General features: G+C 35.5%; 1 protein-coding gene across 1 annotated transcript; it reads left to right on the forward strand.

Moving 5' to 3' along the window:
- LOC126978408 (uncharacterized) lies at positions 1-16,061 on the forward strand. The gene is made up of 7 exons (XM_050827180.1): positions 1-191; positions 3,561-3,678; positions 4,061-4,222; positions 5,480-5,713; positions 9,444-9,575; positions 11,123-11,295; positions 15,880-16,061. The coding sequence occupies exons 1-7, from the start codon at positions 109-111 to the stop codon at positions 15,965-15,967; spliced, it is 990 nt and encodes a 329-aa protein (XP_050683137.1). The 5' UTR covers positions 1-108; the 3' UTR covers positions 15,968-16,061.
- Positions 16,062-22,339: the final 6,278 nt, after the last annotated feature.

The raw sequence follows: 22,339 nt of genomic DNA on the forward strand, positions 1-22,339 counted from the left end.
GATTACAGTTGGTTATTGCCAATTGGTTAGTTAATATAATAATTTAGTAGCCGCTTTGTTCGCGAGAGTAAAAGACGCGAGTTGAAGAACTTTTGAAACAAATACACGATGAAATACAACAATCTCGGTACGACCGGGCTAAAAGTGTCCCACATTAGTTTAGGTGGTGCTGCATTTAGTAACATATATGGGTATGTGTACGAATCACAGTTAAATGATTTTTTTTTAGTATAGTGCAGATTATCAATTATTTTGTCGAAAGTCGTATTTATCGTACATTAAATATATGTATGCGCATGATGTTTTTATCTAATATTGCTTTTGTTTACGTAAGTATTCGTTTGTTATCATATTTGAGAAAATCGTAAACATTATTATAAAAACACATTAGTAATTTGATCAAATGATATAAGTAAAGAAATCTTTCACATTGAAAAAAAATATCAACTACGTGGATATAAACAAACATTGAGAACACTCAATTTATGAAATAATTCCGCTAATATAAGTTTTTACGTTTTTTTGTTGTTTTTACGTTTTTTAAAAAAAACCGCTGAGTTTCTTGCGCCCATTCTTCTCAGGTCTGAGGCAGTCTCTTTTGAAGGGGTGGTAGTTTTTGACGTTCAATAAGTGATTTTAAATCCTATTTTGAATTAAAATATTTTAATTTGAATTTGAATTACGACAATCGCGATAATCTTGGATTATTTGTGGAAGTCTAGAGATGGACTAAAGTGTGAATAAATATGAAAATGCTCAGAATTAATTAAAAACAACAATTTTGTTTGTCGTTCAGAAATTAAATTGAAAGAATAGTTTAAAATAAATAACTAATTAGAATTTATATGTTTCTAACTTTCTCAGGAGATAGAAAATAATCTTAATTTTGTATACAAAACAATGTCTGTCGGGTCAGCTCGTAATTAATAATTTTTTCTCCAATGTAGAGCTCTCTCGAGTTCCGACAAATCTTTGTAATGATCGTACTCACTTGATGTTAGTACCTGTATGAATAAGCGTAGAAATAAGTTATAGCCAGGTAATTGAATTCAAATTCAAATAGTTTTATTCAAAATAGGATGTAAAATCACTTATTGAACATCTAACACTACCATCCATTCGAAAATGCTTCAGACCTGAGAAGAACGGGCGCAAGATACAAAGTCATGTGTGTTATAGTATAACACCGCCTCGCTGGGAGAATTTTAAAAGGAAATAAAAATAAACAATAAAAAAAGAAGCCATAAACCATCTAGGATAAATTTCGCACCGAAATGTGGTAGTTTCATGTTGATACAATCAGTGGTTTAGACGTGATTGAGCCTCAAACAAAGACCATTTTCATTATATATATAGATTTACCACAAACATTTTTTAACAATTCTTTTGAATATCGTAACACTTTTTTATGTACATTCTCGGGGGTAATATTGTAAAAGTAAATACTAAGAACTGAAAGTTATCTAAAATGACACAAATACATGGAACAATGCAATAACTTTGGAAGGTCTTCAATGACAAATTAATCTTATACGTCAGCAAGTTAATAATTGTTAGGACGCAGTAGAAACTGTTATTACCCAACTGTTATGTTATTTTCAACCGGCTTTCAAAAAAGGAAGAATTTCTCAATTCAACTGTATTTTTTGTTTGATTGTCACCTCGTATCTCCGCCGTTTATGTAGAGCTTTTAAAGGAGACTCGGCAAAATATATAGATATACAAATTTTTGAAGTGAAAACTTCCTTAGCCGCGATGGGCATTTTATGGTAGGGCAAAATCTTATGGGTTCGCGTCACCGACATGCTCATGACGAGCACGCGATAAATAAATAATTAAAAAACAAATATAAATATATTTAGTAAGACACTTTTTGATTGCTGAAATCTCGTGATTTCGCGTCACCGAAATGCTTATAGCAGTGTATCTGTAGCTATACAGCTGACGTATTGTGCGACATTATTGCTGTGTAGGTATATCTTATAAGTGAAATTGAATGGATTTAGTGAAAAGTTGAAGTTACCAAAACTCCTCCTAAACGGGTGAACCAATTTGTATAAAATTTTATGTGCAGATCGGGTTAGTCTGAGAATCGGCCAACATGTATTTTTCATCTCCCTAAATGATAAAGGTCCGCCCCTAAATATATTTTTTTTTTTATTTGACTTTTTTTTATTTTATTATGATTCAGCATTGAGAAATACATACAACTCAACTTTTCGCCGTTCTACGAACTACAACTATTTTTGTATCGCGGTTTTTATATTATTCTGTTCCATCCACAAAATATCCACAAGATGGCAATCGAATACAATCATTGTAGAACGACCTACCAAGGTCTGAGAATCGCTTGCATGTATTTTTAAACCCCAATTTTTTTTTAAATTACTTTATAATTATATATGTTACTCAGTACATATACATTTGCTGGGTAGACTAGTCTACTTACTTAGTAACTATATTATTCTGTTCGACTAGGCAACAACAATGCTTAAAAACTATACTTACAATACTATGATTACATTAAATTAAAACTGTCGTTACGGGAAGTGTACTAAGATTACTGGTAGCGCTTCCGCATTGGATAGCCAGACTGATCTGTTGACCGAAATTGGGTTGAGTTTCCAGTAGCAAAAATAATTTATTAAAAACTTTGGTATTTTTGGTTTAAAGAAATAATAGGGCTATTGACTTGAGCATAATCTGATTAGTTTATCGCACACATTGATAATTGTATTGATTACCTTGGACCAACACACTTTTACTTATCACGTACTAATGTGTTTTCAGTTTACCGAATTTATATTATGTACATGTAAAGCGATAACAGATAACGATTTAATTCCGATGCAGTTCAGTCAAGGTACCTAAACTGAATCGCTAAAGTTCGTACCATGAGGTGCCTATAAGTGAATGCCAGAATCACTTATGGTGGAATGAACGAAAGTAATTTGTCTGTGGTCCGCGGTGTGAGATAGAGATGCCTCTGTACAGTCGTTACCTCATGGTACGATTCGATTTCCGACATGATTTGAAGTCAACCTAAATTGGATAGCTCTAATGACGTCGTGATATGACATAGCAAAGCAGGTCATTTTAGGTCGTCAATTGAATCGCAATAACAGTTCATAGTAGGCCCTCAGGCCCCGACTGCATTCAACTCGCGCGATATCTGTACGTTTATTTAACGCTTTTACGGTGAACAGTAACATCGTGAGGAAACCACACACACTTGCTAATATAATATTAAAAGGTAGTATCACATTGGGTGTTTATCACGCCGTGGCTTAGGTACCTACAAGAACCCTCGAGGTAGATAAGCGGTCGATTGTCAAATGAAACATTAAACCCTTTTTGAACATAGACAATTCCTTATTCTGTAAGTTAGTTTGTATTTGTCAGTTTTGTCCTCAATTTTGCACCCACAAGTAAAGGAAACTTTTACCTTTAGCAATACTGACTGCCATTAAATTAATAAAATTCTCGTATTGCTATTGTGTATGTATCTAAAATATAACAAAAAAATGTGTGTTGAAAATTCAATGCATTTAACTTTCCAGAAAATTCGACCAAGAAAAAGGAGTAGAGCTTGTGCGAGAAACATTAATGCGTGGTGTCACTTACCTGGAAACAGGTCCATGGTATGGACAGGGCAGTTCAGAAAGGACCATTGGAAAGGTACTTTAAACTAAGATACCCTATCACAACCTTTACCGACAAATTTAAGATTTCTACGTAAGGAACAGAAACTAGCATACCTAACGGTCACCTGGTGGTGTGTAATCACCGCGATCTTTACTCTTTCAGGTAACACCAGAGGAATTACGTAATTTACGTTACGTTTTGAAGAATTCTTTTTGTTCAGCACAGCCTCATTGTAGCATCAACTCCCAGCTATCGTACTCCTGAAAATATACTACTTAAAGACCTTCAAGCCACTTATCCCAACCTTAAGGGCCGGCAATGCATCGCTTCACCTCAGGTGTTGAGGAAGTCCAGTGTGGCTGTTTATTCACTTCCATTGCGCCCTCTCATATAATAATTTTTCACATTTTTCTAGGCATTAAAATCCATTCCAAGGGAATCGTATTACATTGGAAGTAAAGTTGGGAGATACGAGAAGGATACAGCAGGAATGTTTGATTTCTCCGCCGAGAAAACTGAGGCAGGATTAGATAATACCCTTAATCTGCTCGGTTTGGAGTACGTTGATCTAATTCAGGTAAGATAAATAAAGCAATGTTGGTGTTACAAGCGAGTATGATCTGCTTACAGCTTTCCTTTCCTTACACTCGTTTGTTTTTGTCACTGTTTTACAGGTTATATCATTCAGCGCACTGACCTGTAAAAATAAAATAAATGCCACTGGACACGCTGTTCCATATATTTGACAGCAAATTTTGTGTGCCTATTTGAAGCGCCACTCGCAAGCGACCAGAGAACTAATTTTGACGTATAATACAAATGGCTGCGAAGGAACGTACAATACTCTGAAGTATTTTTGGAAATATTATTAAAGAGACTGTCTACAATGACAAGGAATATCCGCTGTATGATAGAAGAACGTGAGCAGTGTGTGTGTATTATTTGTAAAGTATCAAAACAAATAAAAACTGCTGTCCATAGTAACTACTCGTCCGCGTGGATATTGTTTTTTGATTTTGTGGACTCATCGATGAAATAGTATATAGTTACTACTCCTACGGCCTTACAAAGAAACTTGGTATAAAGTTATAACTGATGATAAAGAAAGAAAAATGCAAAATGTTTACAATATCGTTCACAAAACTGTCAATACAATCATAATTCTGAAGTTTTCCTAATGACAAGCTGCCTAGCAAATAAACGCGGGAAACGTTATACAACCGAACAAACCATTCGTAAGCAAAATGTCTATTTGTAAACATTTTACATATTCCTGGTTTATGCTTAGTTATAACTTTATGCCAATTTTATTTGTGAGTTTTATAACTATATGGGAGGACACATTGTATAAAAGAGAAGTGTACGGTACTTGCTTATTTTATTAGGAATCATGAGGGTAGTTGTAAGTGCTCCGTTAGCCGATAACACAAACCCCGCTTGGGTTGACAAGCGTACAGAGGCTGACCACATCCTGTGTTTAACTCGAGTGATATCCTGTGGTCATCAAGTCTACCACAAGCTTCGTGACTCTCCACCACTGTTGACGTTCAATGCTAGTGTCTTTACGTTATTATTCGTACAAACTTTGAAAGCTTGCGATCGCCAGTGTGACGTTCACCTCGGAATACCAGAGTCAGGACCGTTGGAGCTGCTTCGAGTGGAGGTTGGTGGAGTGCATATTACTTCATTCCTCATGATTCTTGGTTGATTGAAAGTGCCTACATAAATACATTCATTAAACTAGAAAAAAACCAGGGACCCTATAGGAACGTTATTACAGGCCCAGAAGAAGAAGTATTAGCCAATAATTTACAGTTTTAAATTTATCAACCAGGTCCATGATCCTACGTTCGCCCCTGACTTATCTGTAGTGTTAAAAGAAACTTTGCCAACCTTGGAGCGTGCGGTGAAAGACGGAAAAGCGCGTTTCATTGGCATAGCCGATTATGACATTGACTTGATGAAGGAAATCGTTGAAGAGTCTGACGTGAAGATCTCAACTATATTGTCCTACGCTAAATCGACGCTTTGTGACAATCGTCTTCAAAACTACACCAAATATTTCAAGGTGAGTGAATTTTAACAAGTCGTACTTAAATATAGGTTTAAAAGAATTTGTTGCTATTCTTCTTTTTTGTCTGTTCCTGCCATAAAAGTGCAGGCTTTTCTTTGCTTTTTTATGGTAGCGGCAGGAGATGTTACATGATCACCGTCGTCCACACAATTCGACAAAACTAGAGTATTTTCGGTTTTCGAATTCATAATATGTACGTTTGTTTGTACGACGCTTTAAAAGGTAGGCTACGTTCCTGTGATTCCGTTGATGTTACTCCAAAGTATGGGCTGCGGTGATCACTTACCATCAGTTGATGATCCGTAAGCTTATTTGTCCTCCTCTTCCATAAAAAAGCTATACATTAGGCCGAGTCGTATCGTCATAATATATTTACCACTAAATGTCCGTTATACTATTTTGACTTGATCTTGATTTTAATGTAAATTTTGTGGTACGTATCATAATGAAAAATTTCGCTCTAATGTTTATTATGGTTCAAATATTTAGTAAAAGATATTTAATGATGATCTTGGCTACATGTCGAATATAGGCAACCGTTCAATGACTCCAGCGCAATAAACATTAATAATATAATTCATATCAAAATTTAGGACAGTTAACTCACTTGGCGACGACGGTTTGGTAACATCGCCAATTTAGAACCTTAGTCACCTCCGCGTCAGCGCGCTGTGTGGTGTCTGGAGACTTGGAGTTGGCGACGTCGCCAGTAAAATATTCACGAGCAAGCTGCGTTCACTCTGCCAAGAGTTTCGCTTAAGTTCACTTAAGACCCACATTGGTTTGACATATTTAGCTATCTTCGCGCCTCAATAAGGCTACTGGAAACCCAAGCGTTGGCAGCTATCTCGGTCAACGGATCAGCCTAGCTATCCAACGCGGAAATGCTGCCAGTATTCTTGATACGCTTCCACGTAATGATAGTCTTAATTTTATGTAATCATAGTACTCGTATTGCAAATATAGTTATAAGATTTGTTTTGTTTGAATAAATATACTTTAGCTATGATTACAAATCGAATGAATTGTTCGGTGCCTAAACATCATACCATACAGAAATTAAAAATATGACGGTTGATAATTATGACAGATGGATACCATCTCTATCTCTCCAACATGGGTCAACAGGGGAATCACTGAATGAAAAGTTATCATTCTATCAGGAATGAACTAAATAACTATAATTTGAAAATATCAAGATCACATTCAATATAATATTATATTATTTACACGGAGTAACCGTGGCATCAACAAAAGTATATGCTATCACCGTCAATTGTGTCGCAACAAGTGATAATATAGTCACATATCGCGATTGAGAGCGGCTTCAACTAAGTTGGCGCGACTCAGGACGAAAGTGTGGCTACCTCGACTTATGTACCTACAATCTGGAGGGCAAAGCCAAGTTGGCTTCGAAGAAGCTGGGGGTCATCAATAGAGCACGGCAATACTTCAAGCTTGCCCACATTCTAGCACTCTACAAAGCGCAGGTCCGGCCACACATGGAGTATTGCTGTCATCTCTGGTCTGGCGCACCCCAGTATCTGCTCGATCCATTTGACCGCGTGCAACGCAGAGCAGCTCGAATTGTCAGGGACCCAGTGCTCTGTGAACGGCTGGATCACTTGGCATTGCGTAGATACGTCGCTTCATTGTGTGTCTTCTACCGCATTTATCACGGGGAGTGTTCCGAAGAGCTGTTTAACCTAATTCCTGCCGCCGAATTCCACCTTCGCACGACACGCCACAAATTAGGATATCATCCCCACCATCTGGATGTGTGGCGGTCCTTCACAGTGCGGTTTTCAAGGAGCTTTCTTCCTCGTTCTACTAAGCTGTGGAATGAGCTTCATTGTGCGGTGTTTCCGGGACGATACGACATGGGTACCTCAAAAATAGCGCGTACACCTTCCTTAAAGGCCGGCAACGCTCTTGTGATTCCTCTGGTGATGCAAGAGAATGTGGGCGGCGGTGATCACTTAACACCAGGTGACCCGTATACAGTAATGATGATGTAACAGCGATGAAACGAGACAATCGTGTGTGGCGTTCCATCGCTCATATTCGGCACAAATACGACACAGCAGATTCTTGTTACCAGTGAAAATTAACCAGTCTTGTGTCTTATAACTTGAAATTAATTTGGAATGAATTTAAACGAGAACTTATCAACTCAAAAAAGCATGTTCATAAAAATAACAATTGAGCCAATTTGAATCCTTTTACGAGAATTGGCTATTGAGAGATAGCAATCAAATAAAATCAAATCAAATCAGAATTATTGAATTAGTCAAAAATTACAACTAAGAATATCAAAAATTATATATTTTAGCATTCATCACCTTTTTGAAGAGGTTGATCTTTAATGAGAAGAAACAGCAAGGATCTTGTTACCACTCTATATTACATTCTCTTCATAAAATTTACGTGTAGCGATGCAACAATAAAAAAAAAAATTTACAATAGAACAACCGAATTCAAAAACACTTCCAAAACAATAGATCCAAATATGCACTAAAAAGTATTAAAATAATTGCGTATTTTTATACAATACGATTCGGTATTGGCCGACAAAAAAGTTTGATGGGCTACACGATTGCCTTCAAACTGAACCGTCAGCAAACTATCGGCCGACTGTTAAATCAGTACAGCGCTCTTCTAGGCGCGCACACCACCGATTGTTTAGTCGGCCAGACTCATCAATAGCCGATTTAAAACTAATAGCGAATCGTCCCTAAAACTGTCGGCCGATAGTTGTCTAGTATGCGCACTCATCACAGACCCAACTGTTTAGTCGGGCCAGTGTGCGCACTTAACAGCCGAACTCAACCAAACTATCGGCCGATCGAAAGTCTGCAGTTTGCGGGGTCTCTAAATATGTGTAGATATACTATATTTTTCAATGCAGCAATCAACGTAAGCGCTTAATTGAAGAGTTCCGTTACTTTGCTATGGATTCCGTTATCAGAACCTATCCAAACTCTCACCAAACTATCTTTGAAGTATATCCTTTCCAATAAAAAATCATCGAAATCGGTTGGCGCGATATTGAGTTATTCGTAAATTTAACATCCACTTTGCTATACGTATGTATAGCAAATTTAAGAGTTTTATGGTTTTCTCATGGATGCCATTGTCAGATCTGGACCAAATTACAATGCCAAACCAGCTTTCAAATAAAAAAAGAATTATCAAAATCGGTTCACCGAGTCGAAAGTTTAGAGGTAACAAACATAAAAAAAACATACCGACGAATTGAAAACCTCCTCCTTTTTTGAAGTCGGTTAAAAATACTCAAACTTCATTATTACACTTACACGAAGAGTAAATTATTTATTTAATTGTATATCTGTAAATTCTAAATAAATTTTTAACTATTGAGTTCAGTAAATGCATAAATCAATCACACACACTGTATATAAATAAAGGTATTATGGGAATATTATTACATTATCAAAATATTATATTATTATTATAATCATCATCATTTCAGCCGGAAGACGTCCACAGCCGGAAAAAGGCCTCCCCAAAGATCGCCATGACGATCGCTCCTGCGCTGCCCTCATCCACACTATTCCGGCGATCTTGACCAGATCTTCGGTCCATCTTTTGGAGGGTAGGCCCTCCAAAAGATGGACCGTTGAACAATGTACCCTGCCCACTGCCACTTAAATAAATAAATATAGATAATTGTGATAAATAAAAAGGTGGTAATTCATTGCAGAATAAAGGCATAGGTGTTATTAATGCAGCTGCAACCGGTATGGGCCTGCTGTCAAACCACGGCCCTCAACCTTGGCACCCTGCTAGTGACGACATCAAGGCTATCTGTAAACAAGCCTCCGAATTTTGCAAGGTATGAGAAGTAAGATTTGATGAACTAGCTATATAAAACATAATTATACCTATGTTAACATACTGTTCTGTGGTGTAACGCATGTTTGTCCAAAGAACATTGTTATTTTTGGAGTACTACATACGGTAGGTGAGATGTGCTTGACTCATGTGAGGGCCGATATCGATTCCAAAAACTAGAACTATCATAACTATCACAACTAGAATTAGATTTATTAATGGGATTGTATAAAAATACACAATTATTTTTTTTTACTTTTTAGTGCACATTATATCTATTGTTGTGAAATAGTGTTTTTGAAGTCGGTTGTTTTTTTGTTATTTTGTTACAACTGAAGCAATCTATTGGTGCGATTTATATACTTAGCTAACGTGTTATACATAACGTACAGCAAGCACATCTATCATTTATATTTGGCGATACTTCGATCCAGTTACATGGATATAGGATAATCAACACGGTGGGATCTGACTTGATAGTATCCAATGAGCATACACACTAAACACATGTCCTTAGCCATAGTGAGGAACTTGTGATTATATCAGCACATATCCCTCAGTCCTCTATTGTCCATGTAACAGTAAGTTTATGGATCGTATTCAGGTTTATGCGCAAATTCCCTTAGCGTTAATAAAAGATGTCGAATTTTTATACGTTTCTATCACATGTGAAAGAAATGATTCCGAAATGCTATTTGTGTTGACTCTGACCACCGATTATTTGAATCACATAACGTCACCCTTCATCGCTACTCACTACTTAAATTCTTCGATGCAGAACTCAATAATATAAAAGACTTCGTATTTTCCTGACGCTTGAACAATGTTCTTGTCAGAATTTTGCAAGAAATCGTGGGTAGGGGTGATAACTTTTGTTCTGTTAGACTAATTGCTAGCTCATTGGTTTTTCTATTTCATTAGAAAATCATGAAAGACGGCCTTGGTTATGTATTTTGTTAGAACAAGGAGGTCCGCATCTCCAATGATAAGATCTGAAACATCTGGGCCACTACACAAAATAAAAATGTGTGGCAATTTTAATCATTACTTGTATTCGAAGTAAAATGTACATCCAATCTACTAAATACTGTCAAATAATATGTTTCGTTCTAGTTCGTGGGTGGATGATAAAATAAATTTCACCTGAGTCACTCCACCTAAATCGAATCAAAGAGACTAACAGTCAGCATTTTTTTTATGAAAATAAGGGACGAGACGATCAAGACGTCAAACTGATGGTAACTGATACGCCTTGCTCATTACAATGCAGTGCCGCTCAGGATTCTTGAAAAACCTAAAATTTCTGCGCGGCACTACAATTGTGCTCGTCACCTTGAGACATTAAATGTCTTGTCTTGAGACATAAAAGTCTGATTTGCCTAGTAATTTTACTAGCTACGGCGCCCTTCAGCCCGACACATAGTAATATTTGCTGCCACGACAAAAATAGACGCTGTTGTGGTACCCATAATGTAGCTGGCATCCTGTGCAACGGAGCCTCCCACTGGTGTGCATTGGGTAACCCTGAATAATTGAATTAACTTTCAGGAAAGGAATGTAGAATTAGCGCGAATAGCTACTTGGTATTCGCTGAATCAACCAGGAATCGACACGAACGTTTGCGGCTTCTACAACACACATCAGATGTTGGATACGCTTGATGTTTTGGATAAGGGACTAACAGATAAGGAACAGGAAGTACTCGCCGAGGTCCAGGCGAGGTGTGTAATAACATTATGAAAAAGCAATAATACTACATTATTCACTAAGGGGAGAAAGTTAGCGATTCCAACGACGGTATCATTTAAGGGCACGAGTTCAGCAGATTATCCTCGATGAACCCGAGTATTCGCACCTTGAGTGATACATATACTACACTACACCTACCACGAAACAATAGAAAAACTGTTATGATTTTAGGAAATAAATTGAAAAATCAATTTTGTCGACAATGTTTTAGCTGATATGCTTTTCATTGCTCATTCTCATAAAAATATTATATTTCAACTAATATTTTCTTTCCATGATGATGCTTTGGTTTGTACTGAAATACGAAGAGATAGATGTGTGTCGGAACGTCAAGTTTGTGGCTTGTGCGTCTTCTACCTTGAAGACTCTCTTGTTGTAAGAGAACATGGGCGAACGTGAATCAGGTTTTTACGGTTTTCCGATAATTCTGGTGTGTGCAAAATGACAAGAAGTGTGAAAGATTCAATTTAAATACAAGTGCTCTGGATAATGGTCTGATTTATTCAGTCCAGACCTTTACAGGTTAACCGATATTGTAACTGAGTAGTAATAAATGCTATGTAGCCCACTTTATACCTGGGGCAAACATAATAAAAAATAATTAGTACAAATAAAAACAGGCCATACAACGCTTCTAGGTACTTTACATCCATTTTCATTTTTTACTAGTAACAAATCGATTGGTTTATATTTTGTTTGACTTACATTTTTATCATAATTCTGCTGAATTTAAGAAGTTTTCTTTTACATCCCTGCTGTAATCTATATTTTAATCCCGAGTTATAATTATCTGGATTGTACAATGTTTGTATGCCAGGAGATTTTCTTCTAAGCATTTCATATCTTTTACCGAAATTAATAACCGTATATTCTTGTGGAAGTAGTACCATTGGTAGGCTCCTTTGCACGTGATGCCGGCTAGATTATGGTTACCACAACGGCGCCTATTTCTGCCGTGAAGCAGTTTTGTGTAAACAATATTGTGTTTCGGTCTGAAGGGCGCCGTAGCTAGTGAAATTACTGGGCAAATGAGACTTAACAAATGATGTCTCAAGGTGACGAGCGCAATTGTAGTGCCGCTCAGAATTTTTGGGTATTACAAGAATCCTGAGCGACACTGTATTGTAATGGAAAGGTCGTATCAATTACCATCATCAGCTCAACGTCCTGCTCGTCTCGTCCCTTATTTTCGCAAAAATAAGCAGATTTTTATGTATGTTTAAACGGTAGAACTTTTTTCTATGTTAAGCAATTTACCTACCTCCTCCAATGTCCGCAGATGACTTTTGGGATCCCGTACCTTAAAATGAAATTATTCACGACACTTTTGTATAATTAAAGTAAGGTACTATACAAACCGATTGACAAACCGTGGCTTAATTTTCTCTTAGAATCAAGGATCGAATTCTCTTATCGAACTCAGTGTGTTTTGAATACCATATTATTAATGTTATTATCTTTTAAATCGATAGATTCTAGGCCAGCTGCGTCTAGATAAACTTTTTCTAAGGTAGTCCTTGTTGTGGTTGTAATAACCATATTATTATTTTTCAGGTTCATTTATATACTATCTTGAATGCTTCATTTTTGACATTTTTACAATTTCAACCATATTAGAACGCTTATAATGTGCTTTAAAAAGTTTACATAATAATAAATAATCGTTTTTTATTGTTAATAAGTGTGAAACATTTAGATTTGATCTGTTTCTTCTCTTTGATTTTTTTCAGTTGAACTGCTCCACTCGGTATAAAAGTATTTTCACAACTTTTGATTTGATAAGGCCAATCGTTTGACTCTATATTTGATATATCGTTTCTGAACTTCCTAGCAAGCGCACTTGTTGCTACTGCCATTAATCTTTTTTTATTCTTGGGAACCTTATGACTTTGACTTACTCGCAGTATAGGGCCTGCTGTCACCTCAACTGTTCTTCTTACATATACCATTTTATCATTTATCATATCTTTCTAATGCTTATCGAATCGCTTATGGTCTGTCATTATAGTAAAAGTGTATTGATATGGTCAGAAATTATGGTATTAATGAGTTATATACAGAAGTATTACTGAGTTATTTATTCAGCCTTATTAAATGTATGGATCACTCTGTAATATTATTTTTATCGAAAAATCGTGGTATTGTAGAATGGGTTATTAAAGAATTAAAAAAAAGTATTTTTTTAACATTGTTAAGTCCAATTATAACCACACCACACCGTCCTATGAGACGGACATCCAAATATCTCTGGTACGCCCGAGGAAGTACCACTTAAAACAGTCGTCAAAAATCAGCTATGCCATTGTATTTCATTTACTACCTCTGAAATGACACATTACACTATAGATTTCAAAAAGACTGCTCCAGGACGGTACCAGACAAAGCATTCTGGACAATACAGATTTACAGAGACAGCCCTGGATGTCCGAAATCAGGTCCTGATTGTAGAAGACATCTAGGGACATCCTGTACCTGATCATGGATGCCCGGTCTACTCGGCGTACTCCGGAAGGGAATACCGAGTAACAGTCTCAAACCTACACATTTTTTTTGCATTACTAATTGGTCGTCTCCAACATGTATTGTTATGCGGATTACGTAGAGGCAGTATTAGAGATGCCGTATACACCGGCATGCAGTTCTCCCTCGGAAAATCTTCAACCAGTACCGGAAGAAACTCGTGTCTTCTATCGAGTCCTCTTTTAGGTCGCCGAAGGTCGTAAAATGAACCAATTTTTACCAGTAAAGAACCCCATTTGTCGTATCACCGCTCTTCGACAACACTTCCCTTAATGCATCGCCTAGCATTGGAATACTGGGTCTCGAAATCTCGAGCGATTGCCGATCCCGTCGATATCTGGAAGGCAAAGCCAAATAGGCTTCGAAGAAGCTGGGCGTCATTAATAGAGCACGGCAATACTTCAAGCCGGCCCACATTCTAGCGCTCGACAAAACGCAGGGTTGGCCACACATGGAATATTGCTGTCATATCTGGTCTGGCGCACCCCAGTATCAGCTCGATCCTTTTATCCTTTTGACCACGTGCAACGCAGAGCAGCTCGAATTGTCGGGGAACCAGTGCTCTGTGAACGGCTGGATCACTTGGCGTTGCGTAGAGATGTCGCTTAATTTTATGTCTTCTACCGGGGATTTTGGACCTTTATCACGGGGAGTGTTCCGAAGAGCTGCTTAACCTGATTCCTGCCGCTGAATTCCACCTTCGCAAGACACGCCACAAGTTAGGATATCATCGCCATGATGTGTGGCGGTCCTCCACAGTACGGTTTAAAGGAGCTTTCTTCCTCGTACTACAAAGCTGTGGAATGAGCTTCATTGTGCGGTGTTTCCGGGACGATACGACATGGGTACCTCCTGTGATTTCTCTGGTGTTGCAAGAGATTGTGGGCGGCGGTGATCACTTAACACCAGGTGACCCGTACGCTCGTTTGTCCTCCTATTACATAAAAAATATATTTTTATATTTTTCTTACCTTTTTTAAAACATTGGGTATATTTATTAAATTTTGATACATCAACTATTTTTATGTTAGTATTAAATGTAGTAAATAAAACAACAACCATTTTTTCAATTTAATAACATTAAAATAAATATAATATATTACAGGAATAATTACTTATATACAGTAATATTAACACCATGTGAAAGATATTGTGGTAAATTTAAATTTGGATATTTTAATTAAAGAATGTATCGTCGAGTTATCTAAATCTTCTCATCGTATTGTCGTTACCACTGTTTCCCCTGCTGCATTTCGTGTGAGCAATACCTCCTTATCTTCTGTTTTTTTATTAAATAATTTCCACATTGTCCGTATTACATTTGTAGTTTTCGTTTTCCTGTATTACAAGCTGTTGCCCTCAACTTCAGTTCATCAGTGTAACCATATTAGTTGGTTCTAAAATGCTACATAAATACAAAACAATAATATATCTCTCATCGTTAACGCAGCGTACGTTTTTCATTTGACTATTTTTTTCTCTGACTAACGTTGCAAATCCGAGTATCACAAAAATGACTTTTCATTTTTCAAATAATGTAGCTTTCCATTGGTAACAGAACTTTCATAATCGGTCCAGTAGATCATGAGATTTCCTCTTATATCCTCAAAAACTTTACCTCTTTATAATATTGGTACAGATAATTTATTATTTTTATTACACTGTATCATTTATTTCACTGCACAAGTTAAAAGTGTTCTAAATCTGGCACCGAGGCACACAGGAATCCGCTGCGTTGCGAGATTTGCCGATCACCCAATACTCGGTGACATCACGACATGGCGGGGTGCGGGGAGATTTAGTTGACACACTTAATTCATCAAACTATTTACTATACAGAACCTAATACATTACAAATTAACCTCTATACTAACTATACATAAATATGTGCTATGTATGTAATGTGGTGGTAACATATACATAAATTATATACTTAAAAGTATGTTATTTTAATATTAAAAATACAGCTTTTTACTCAGTGCCTATCGTGAATGCTTGTTATGTTTCCGCCCTAACGTCAAAATTTATAATTTCAGGTTTTTCGACAAAATTACTCTGCACTGGGATGATGTTGAACTGCCGGCATATAAAGCCAAGCTAAATGAACTTCAGAACCAAAATTGATGGTGAATTGAAAATTTTCAACTTCAATCTTCAAATATTTTATCGTGCATAAACTGTTACTGTATAATGTGTTTATTAAACTTACTGAAATCTAGCCTCTATTCTTTTCATTTCTTGATTCTGCTGTGGTTAGATTTTTTTATAAAAATAAGGGCCGAGACGAGCAGGACGTTAAGCTGATGGTAATTGATACGCCCTACCCATTACAATGCAGGCCGTTCAAGATTATTGAAAAACCAAAAAATTCTGAGCGGCACTTCAATTGCACTCGTCACCTTGAGACATCAGATGTTAAGTCTCATTTGCCCAGTAATTTCACTAGCTACGACGCCCTTCAGACCGAAACACAGAAATGTTTACGCATAACTGCTTCACGGCAGAAATAAGGGCCGTTGTGGTACGAATAATCTAGCCGGCATCCTATGCAAAGGAGCCTCCCACTGGTGAACTTTGATAAAAACAATGTACTTTTTTTGTAGCAATAGTTTAAGGAAACTGTCAAAAAATGGTCAAAGAATTATAGCCTCATATAAATTATAAACATGTCACTGTGTTTAGAATGGTCGAACTCAAAGACTTACAATATACTAGCGTATATACAACCTGGCAGCCCGATAGTAAGTGACCAAATTTGATTTTATCAATGTGTGCGTTAGTTGATCAATATGCAAAATACTAAGGAGCGCATTCCAAGCATGGCTGACTGTTTACGACTTGTCAATCAAAATCGGTTACAGTTATTATAGATTTCCATTTCTATCTTGACGTATCTCCGTTAGAGATGTTCTTCTCTCCTGTGTCTACGCTTCGACTTCGTTTCGTACTGCTTTAGTGTTTTCGGTATAGCCTATAGCGTAACTGTTATTGTACCTACTTCAAATGATAATTCAGATTGAATTGGCCTCATAATTTAATATTTAGTTCCAGCAACTGATTTCAAATAGACATTGTTAGGAGCATCTATTTTATTTTTAAAATAATATATTGTTTTCGGCTGTCGGCACTTTAGTGATAACGCCAAGGAGATGAAGATATTTTTCCAAAACTATAATCTTTCATAGAAATGGTGCATTGTTATATTGAAATATAAATTGTTTTCGCACGAATACCAAAAGGCAGGTTAAATATTGTAAAAAACTCATTTAGCTAATTATTTGACTTGTTCATAGGTATGTAGTTGATGAACATCTAACTTATAACCATTTAAAAACAGTTAAATAACGTAATACATAAAGTTCTAAGAATGGAAAAAAAACAAAAAAATACCGGGATATAATATTCCTGTATCACTGCCAACGTGGATGTACAATTTCATGACAGTTTTGGGTACCACAACGGCGCCTATTTCTGCCGTGAAGTAATAATGTACAAGCATTACTGTTTAGGTCTGAAGGACGCCGTTGCTAGCGAAATTACTGGGCAAATTAGACTTAACATCTTATGTCTCAAGGTGATAAGCGCAGGTGTAGTGTCGCTCAGAATTTTTGGGGGTTATCAAGAATCCTGAGCGGCACTGCATTGTAATGGGCAGGGCGCATCAATTACCATCAGATGAACGTCCTGCTCGGCTCATCCATTATTTTCATTAAAAAAAAACATACGCAAGTGCACATTTATCATAACGTTAGTCTGCAAATAACAAATAAGTTATCTGTGTGTGCTCGTGGTCATCACAATAAATAAAATTCAACATCAAACAGCTCATAATTTGTGTTATCACATACTCTTACCAAAAACAAACTTTTATCACAATCGGACGAGGCATTAATTAATTATAAAAGGTCACACAGACCCACCTACAGATAAATTATAGTATATTTTGAATTAATATATAATTAAATCAAATAAAAAGCGGCCAAGTGCGAGTCGTACTCGCCCATGAAGGGTTCCGTATCAGCAAGTAACAGAATATAACAGTTCATATAGTTTCAATTAAGTTATTGATAATACGATTTATGACGTAGTAAAAAAAACTACTTACTCAATCTCGTTCAAATCAATTTTCGGTGGAAGTTTGCATAGTAATATATATATTTTTTAGTTTTAGCATTCTCTTATTTTAGAAGTTACAGGGGGTAGGACACACATTTAACACTTTGGAAGTGTCTCTCGCGCAAACTATTCAGTTTATAAATAAAAATATATAAGAAACCTCAATACACGTACACTAATGAAAAAAAAAATTGAGTTTCAGTTCTCGGTGTGAAAATCTTAATGCGGTTTTCAGAATACATCTACTAACCAAGTTTCAACAGTATAGTTCTTATAGTTTCGGAAAAAAGTGGCTGTGACATATGGACGGACAGAGGGGTAAGGGAATAAGGGTTCCGTTCTTTGCCATTTGCCTACGGAACCTTAAAAACATATTAACCTTGTATAGGAGAAGTCAGTGGGTTTTCAGAGTCACAAGAAATAAAAAATACATCTGTCCAATAATATATATTTATTATTCACTGTAAGCGTAAAGTATTTATCGAGAATGAACAGCTAAAAATGTACTCTTAAGTACTTAAGCAACGAAAATGTATTTCCTTTACAAAAGATTGTAAAATTTACCAAATCACACACTGTTAGATAATAATTTTTCGTATTTCTGAAAGCCGTTTTGAAAAATTCAATATAAAGGCAACTTACAAGCTTCAAAATATTGATATGTAAGTGGTGAATTGGTAAACTTTAGTTTAACAATCATTTAGTATATTATATTTTAATATCAGATCTGAAACTATCTAATGCGACAGGTTTGTATCGATACTGAAATTGAGATTATTTATCAAATGATATTTCGTAGAATGATATAATGTATAACCTAGTTTATCAAATAAATTCATTGAAGTACTTCATTTATATTACAAATTGTGTTTACTAATTGTACATTTACTATTTGCTATTGAAGTTGGTCAATATTTCGTCCAAAAGTATTTACGGAATATGCGCTCTTAGTTTGAGGGTCTCTTTGTTTGGTATAAAAATAATAACTTATCTATTAGCACCCGTATATATTATAAATTTTATTAGCAATTTACGTTAAGCAATTCAATTTGAGTTAGAAAGTCATGGTAAATGTTTTTGATTGGCTAAAGTTACGATGGCGTAACACGTCTGTAATATGTAAATATATATATATATAGGTTATTTTACAAAAACATGAGTAAGATAAAAAAGAAAACAAATACAAGAAGAGGCACGGGGGCGGCTCTTATTGTCGTTATTTTTATTAAATGATTTGTTCCATACTCAAAATAAGTTAAACATTCCTACAACAGCTTGATTAAGCATTTAAAACTAAAAATAGTTTTAACCACAAACTATTGACAATAATTTGTTTAATTTTTTTTATCTTCTTATTTTATTTTATTATTTATTTTATTTTATAGTTAACTGGTGTGTAATAGTTATTATTGCAAATGTTGTGTAATAAGGGGTATTAAAACACGAATGTGGGTTTATCAGATGAGTGTTTTAATACCTAATTATCAACAGTTGCATACATGACTTTATATACACGCATAATATGAATCCTCAATAAAATATTCTGAAACTGTTTACTGCTAACATTAAAAATGCCAGTCCTAGTAACCATAATATCATCCAAAGGATTGTTATTATGAAAACGGATGATATAATGTTGTACTGAATTTCATTACAACACTCGTTTGGATGATGTAATGGTTATTAGGACATAGGGTGTTTTAATGTTTGCAATAAGCTAACTGTTTTAGAATCTTTAATAGAGGATTTAAAGCATGGGTGTAGATAAAATATAATAATATGTATATGTTATAAGGACTTCATTCACCTTGTAGCTGCAGAACCTAAAACTACTTATACCATACTCAAAATATCAAGCATATACTTTTTATTAGGTACAAAGATATCACACGATAATATAATTAATAGTTAAAAATTTCTTGTTTTAAGATTACATTGATATCGGAACTTGCATTAGATCACTTTTTAAATAATCTCATTATAAGTAACGATACAAAGTCATTCACCGTGCAACCAAATAAGAACTACATCAAATGACTAGGTATGGAGATTTATAGAAATTTATCACATAATCATAGTATTATTATATTATATTGTTATATATCTATCTAACTCACACTGGACTTCACTGTGTATTAACGAATACATATATTATAGGTATATTAACATAGAAATCTAAACAAGAAGGTATTCAAACTTTAAGATTTGTTTTAATTTATTTATTGGCATGAGATGCAAGTCCATAGGCCAAAGTAATTTATGTTCTAGAAGAGTATTGCCAAGTCAGAGTTTTAAATGTTGTTTTTATGATGACCAATATAGCCGAATGGTTAGTGACCCTGACTGCTAAGCTAGAGGTCCCAGGTTCGAATCCCGGTAGGTGCAATAATTTATATGATTAATATGGATGTTTGTTTCCGAGTCATTAATGTTTATTGATCGGCATCCTAGTATATATTTATGTATCTTTAAGTAAGTATATTGAATTAAATATATCGTCGTCTTGTACCCATAGTACAAGCTATGCCTATTTTGGGGTAAGACATTAATTTGTGTAAAAATTGTGTCTGTATTATTATTATAGCAAGACTTAGTATCATTACCATTAATCAACTAAGTGGCCTATTAATTTTATTACTTTCTCATTTAGATTTCTATGGTTACAATTGTAATTATACTAACTACTGACTTACTCAATAGGAAACTGTTCAACTAAGATGACATATAACATAATAAATCTAGGCCAGATAGATGAATGAAATAACCTAGCTATAAATAACAAATTACCATAATTATTAATAAACCCATACCAATAGTGAGATACCATGAGTTCATCAAAGTATTGGATTTTATGATACCTATGGTGCAATACATCTGTGATAAATTTTGAATTTCAAAGATAATCAATAAAAATTTCAGCTGCTCAATTAGGTTAGCTTCATCTTAACAAGGACTTAGTGTTCTAACCGCCAGTTTACCATTCATAGGCTTTTTTTCTGTAGTAAACCAGCACTGTGCAGAGATTATTGTGTTAGAAGGGCGACGAAGCTAGTGAAATTACTGAGCTGATGAGCAATAGCATCTAATGTCACAAAGTGACGACCGCACTTTTTTTATGCCAATACGGGACGAGACGAGCAGGACGTTCAACTGATGGTATTTGATACGCCCAGCCCTTTACAATGCAGTGCCGCTCAGGATTCTTGAAACCCAAAAACTCTCAGCGGCACTACAACTGCGCTCGTCACCTCGAGACATAAGATGTTAAGTGTCATTTGCCCAGTAATTTCACCAGCTACGACGCCCTTCAGACCTAAACACAATTATGTTTACACATTACTGCTTAACGGTAGAAATAGGCGCCGTTGTGGTACCCATAATCTAGCTGGCAACCTGTGCCTCCCACTCCACTCCGAGATGTCGCTCATAATTTTGAGTTTTTCACAACCCTAAGCGACACTGCAATCTGCAGGTCATATCACTGACCATCAGGTGAAGATCGCTAGTCTCGTCACCGTTTCTGATGTGGAAACATCGCGCAAGTTCAATCAATCTGACATGAATAAGTGATTAATTTAAAAATTGTTTCTAATTTCATCGAAACCAAAAAAATTATTCAATACGATGCAAAATAATTTATTATATATTTAGTTCGATATATTTTTAATGATATTAATAAATATTAGTTATGCATCCGTTTTTGGATTCCGAGAAGGATGCAGTCCGATTCAGTGATTATTTACAATATGTTGTCTTTAGTTTAGTGGTTTAGCTAGTTGATATGATAATTTAAAATAAAAAAATGTAAAAGGCATAAATGATTTGCATGTTAATGAGTATCTTTAATGTACCAACTGTAGCATCAATAGTAACTTTTTAATTTCAATATTTGTATTATTATAGTAGTGAGTATATAGTATGATACCGCTGTTTTTCTTCAAATAACGTTAGATGCCAACCGGCGATGGGGCCCCCCATATAGACAACTTATCGAACGGACTTAGTTCTGCTGCATACACAGTAAAAAAGATTCCTTCTCTAACGAACATTGAATCTGCAAGATTCTATTTTAGTTACTTTCAAAGCATTATGTCAAATGTTACTGATATTGATTCTATTGCTGATATTGATTCTATTTTGCAGAAAAAAGCTTTTCAAGCAATTTATAGTATGAGACTAAGAGAGTCGCTTAGATCTAAATTAATAATCGTTGTGCTCGTGAACTGGCACAACTTATGGTAGAAGGAAAATCTTGTCTACCAAACACTCTGCTTCTGCTTTTAAAGTGAAAGTTTACATAACGTTTACATATACTTGTTAATATTTTCATTTTCTTTTTGATTGCTGATATAATGTTCACGTATTTTATTTATTTACAGT

This window comes from Leptidea sinapis, chromosome Z (assembly GCF_905404315.1).
Source record: "Leptidea sinapis chromosome Z, ilLepSina1.1, whole genome shotgun sequence".
In the NCBI taxonomy this organism is placed as follows: Eukaryota; Metazoa; Arthropoda; class Insecta; order Lepidoptera; family Pieridae; genus Leptidea; species Leptidea sinapis.

Coding starts and splice junctions, on each gene's coding strand:
- LOC126978408 (XM_050827180.1), top strand. CDS start 109: ATGAAATACAACAATCTCGGTACGACCGGGCTAAAAGTGTCCCACATT. Junction 5,714..9,443: donor ACTACACCAAATATTTCAAG/GTGAGTGAATTT, acceptor AATTCATTGCAG/AATAAAGGCATAGGTGTTAT. Junction 11,296..15,879: donor CTCGCCGAGGTCCAGGCGAG/GTGTGTAATAAC, acceptor TTATAATTTCAG/GTTTTTCGACAAAATTACTC.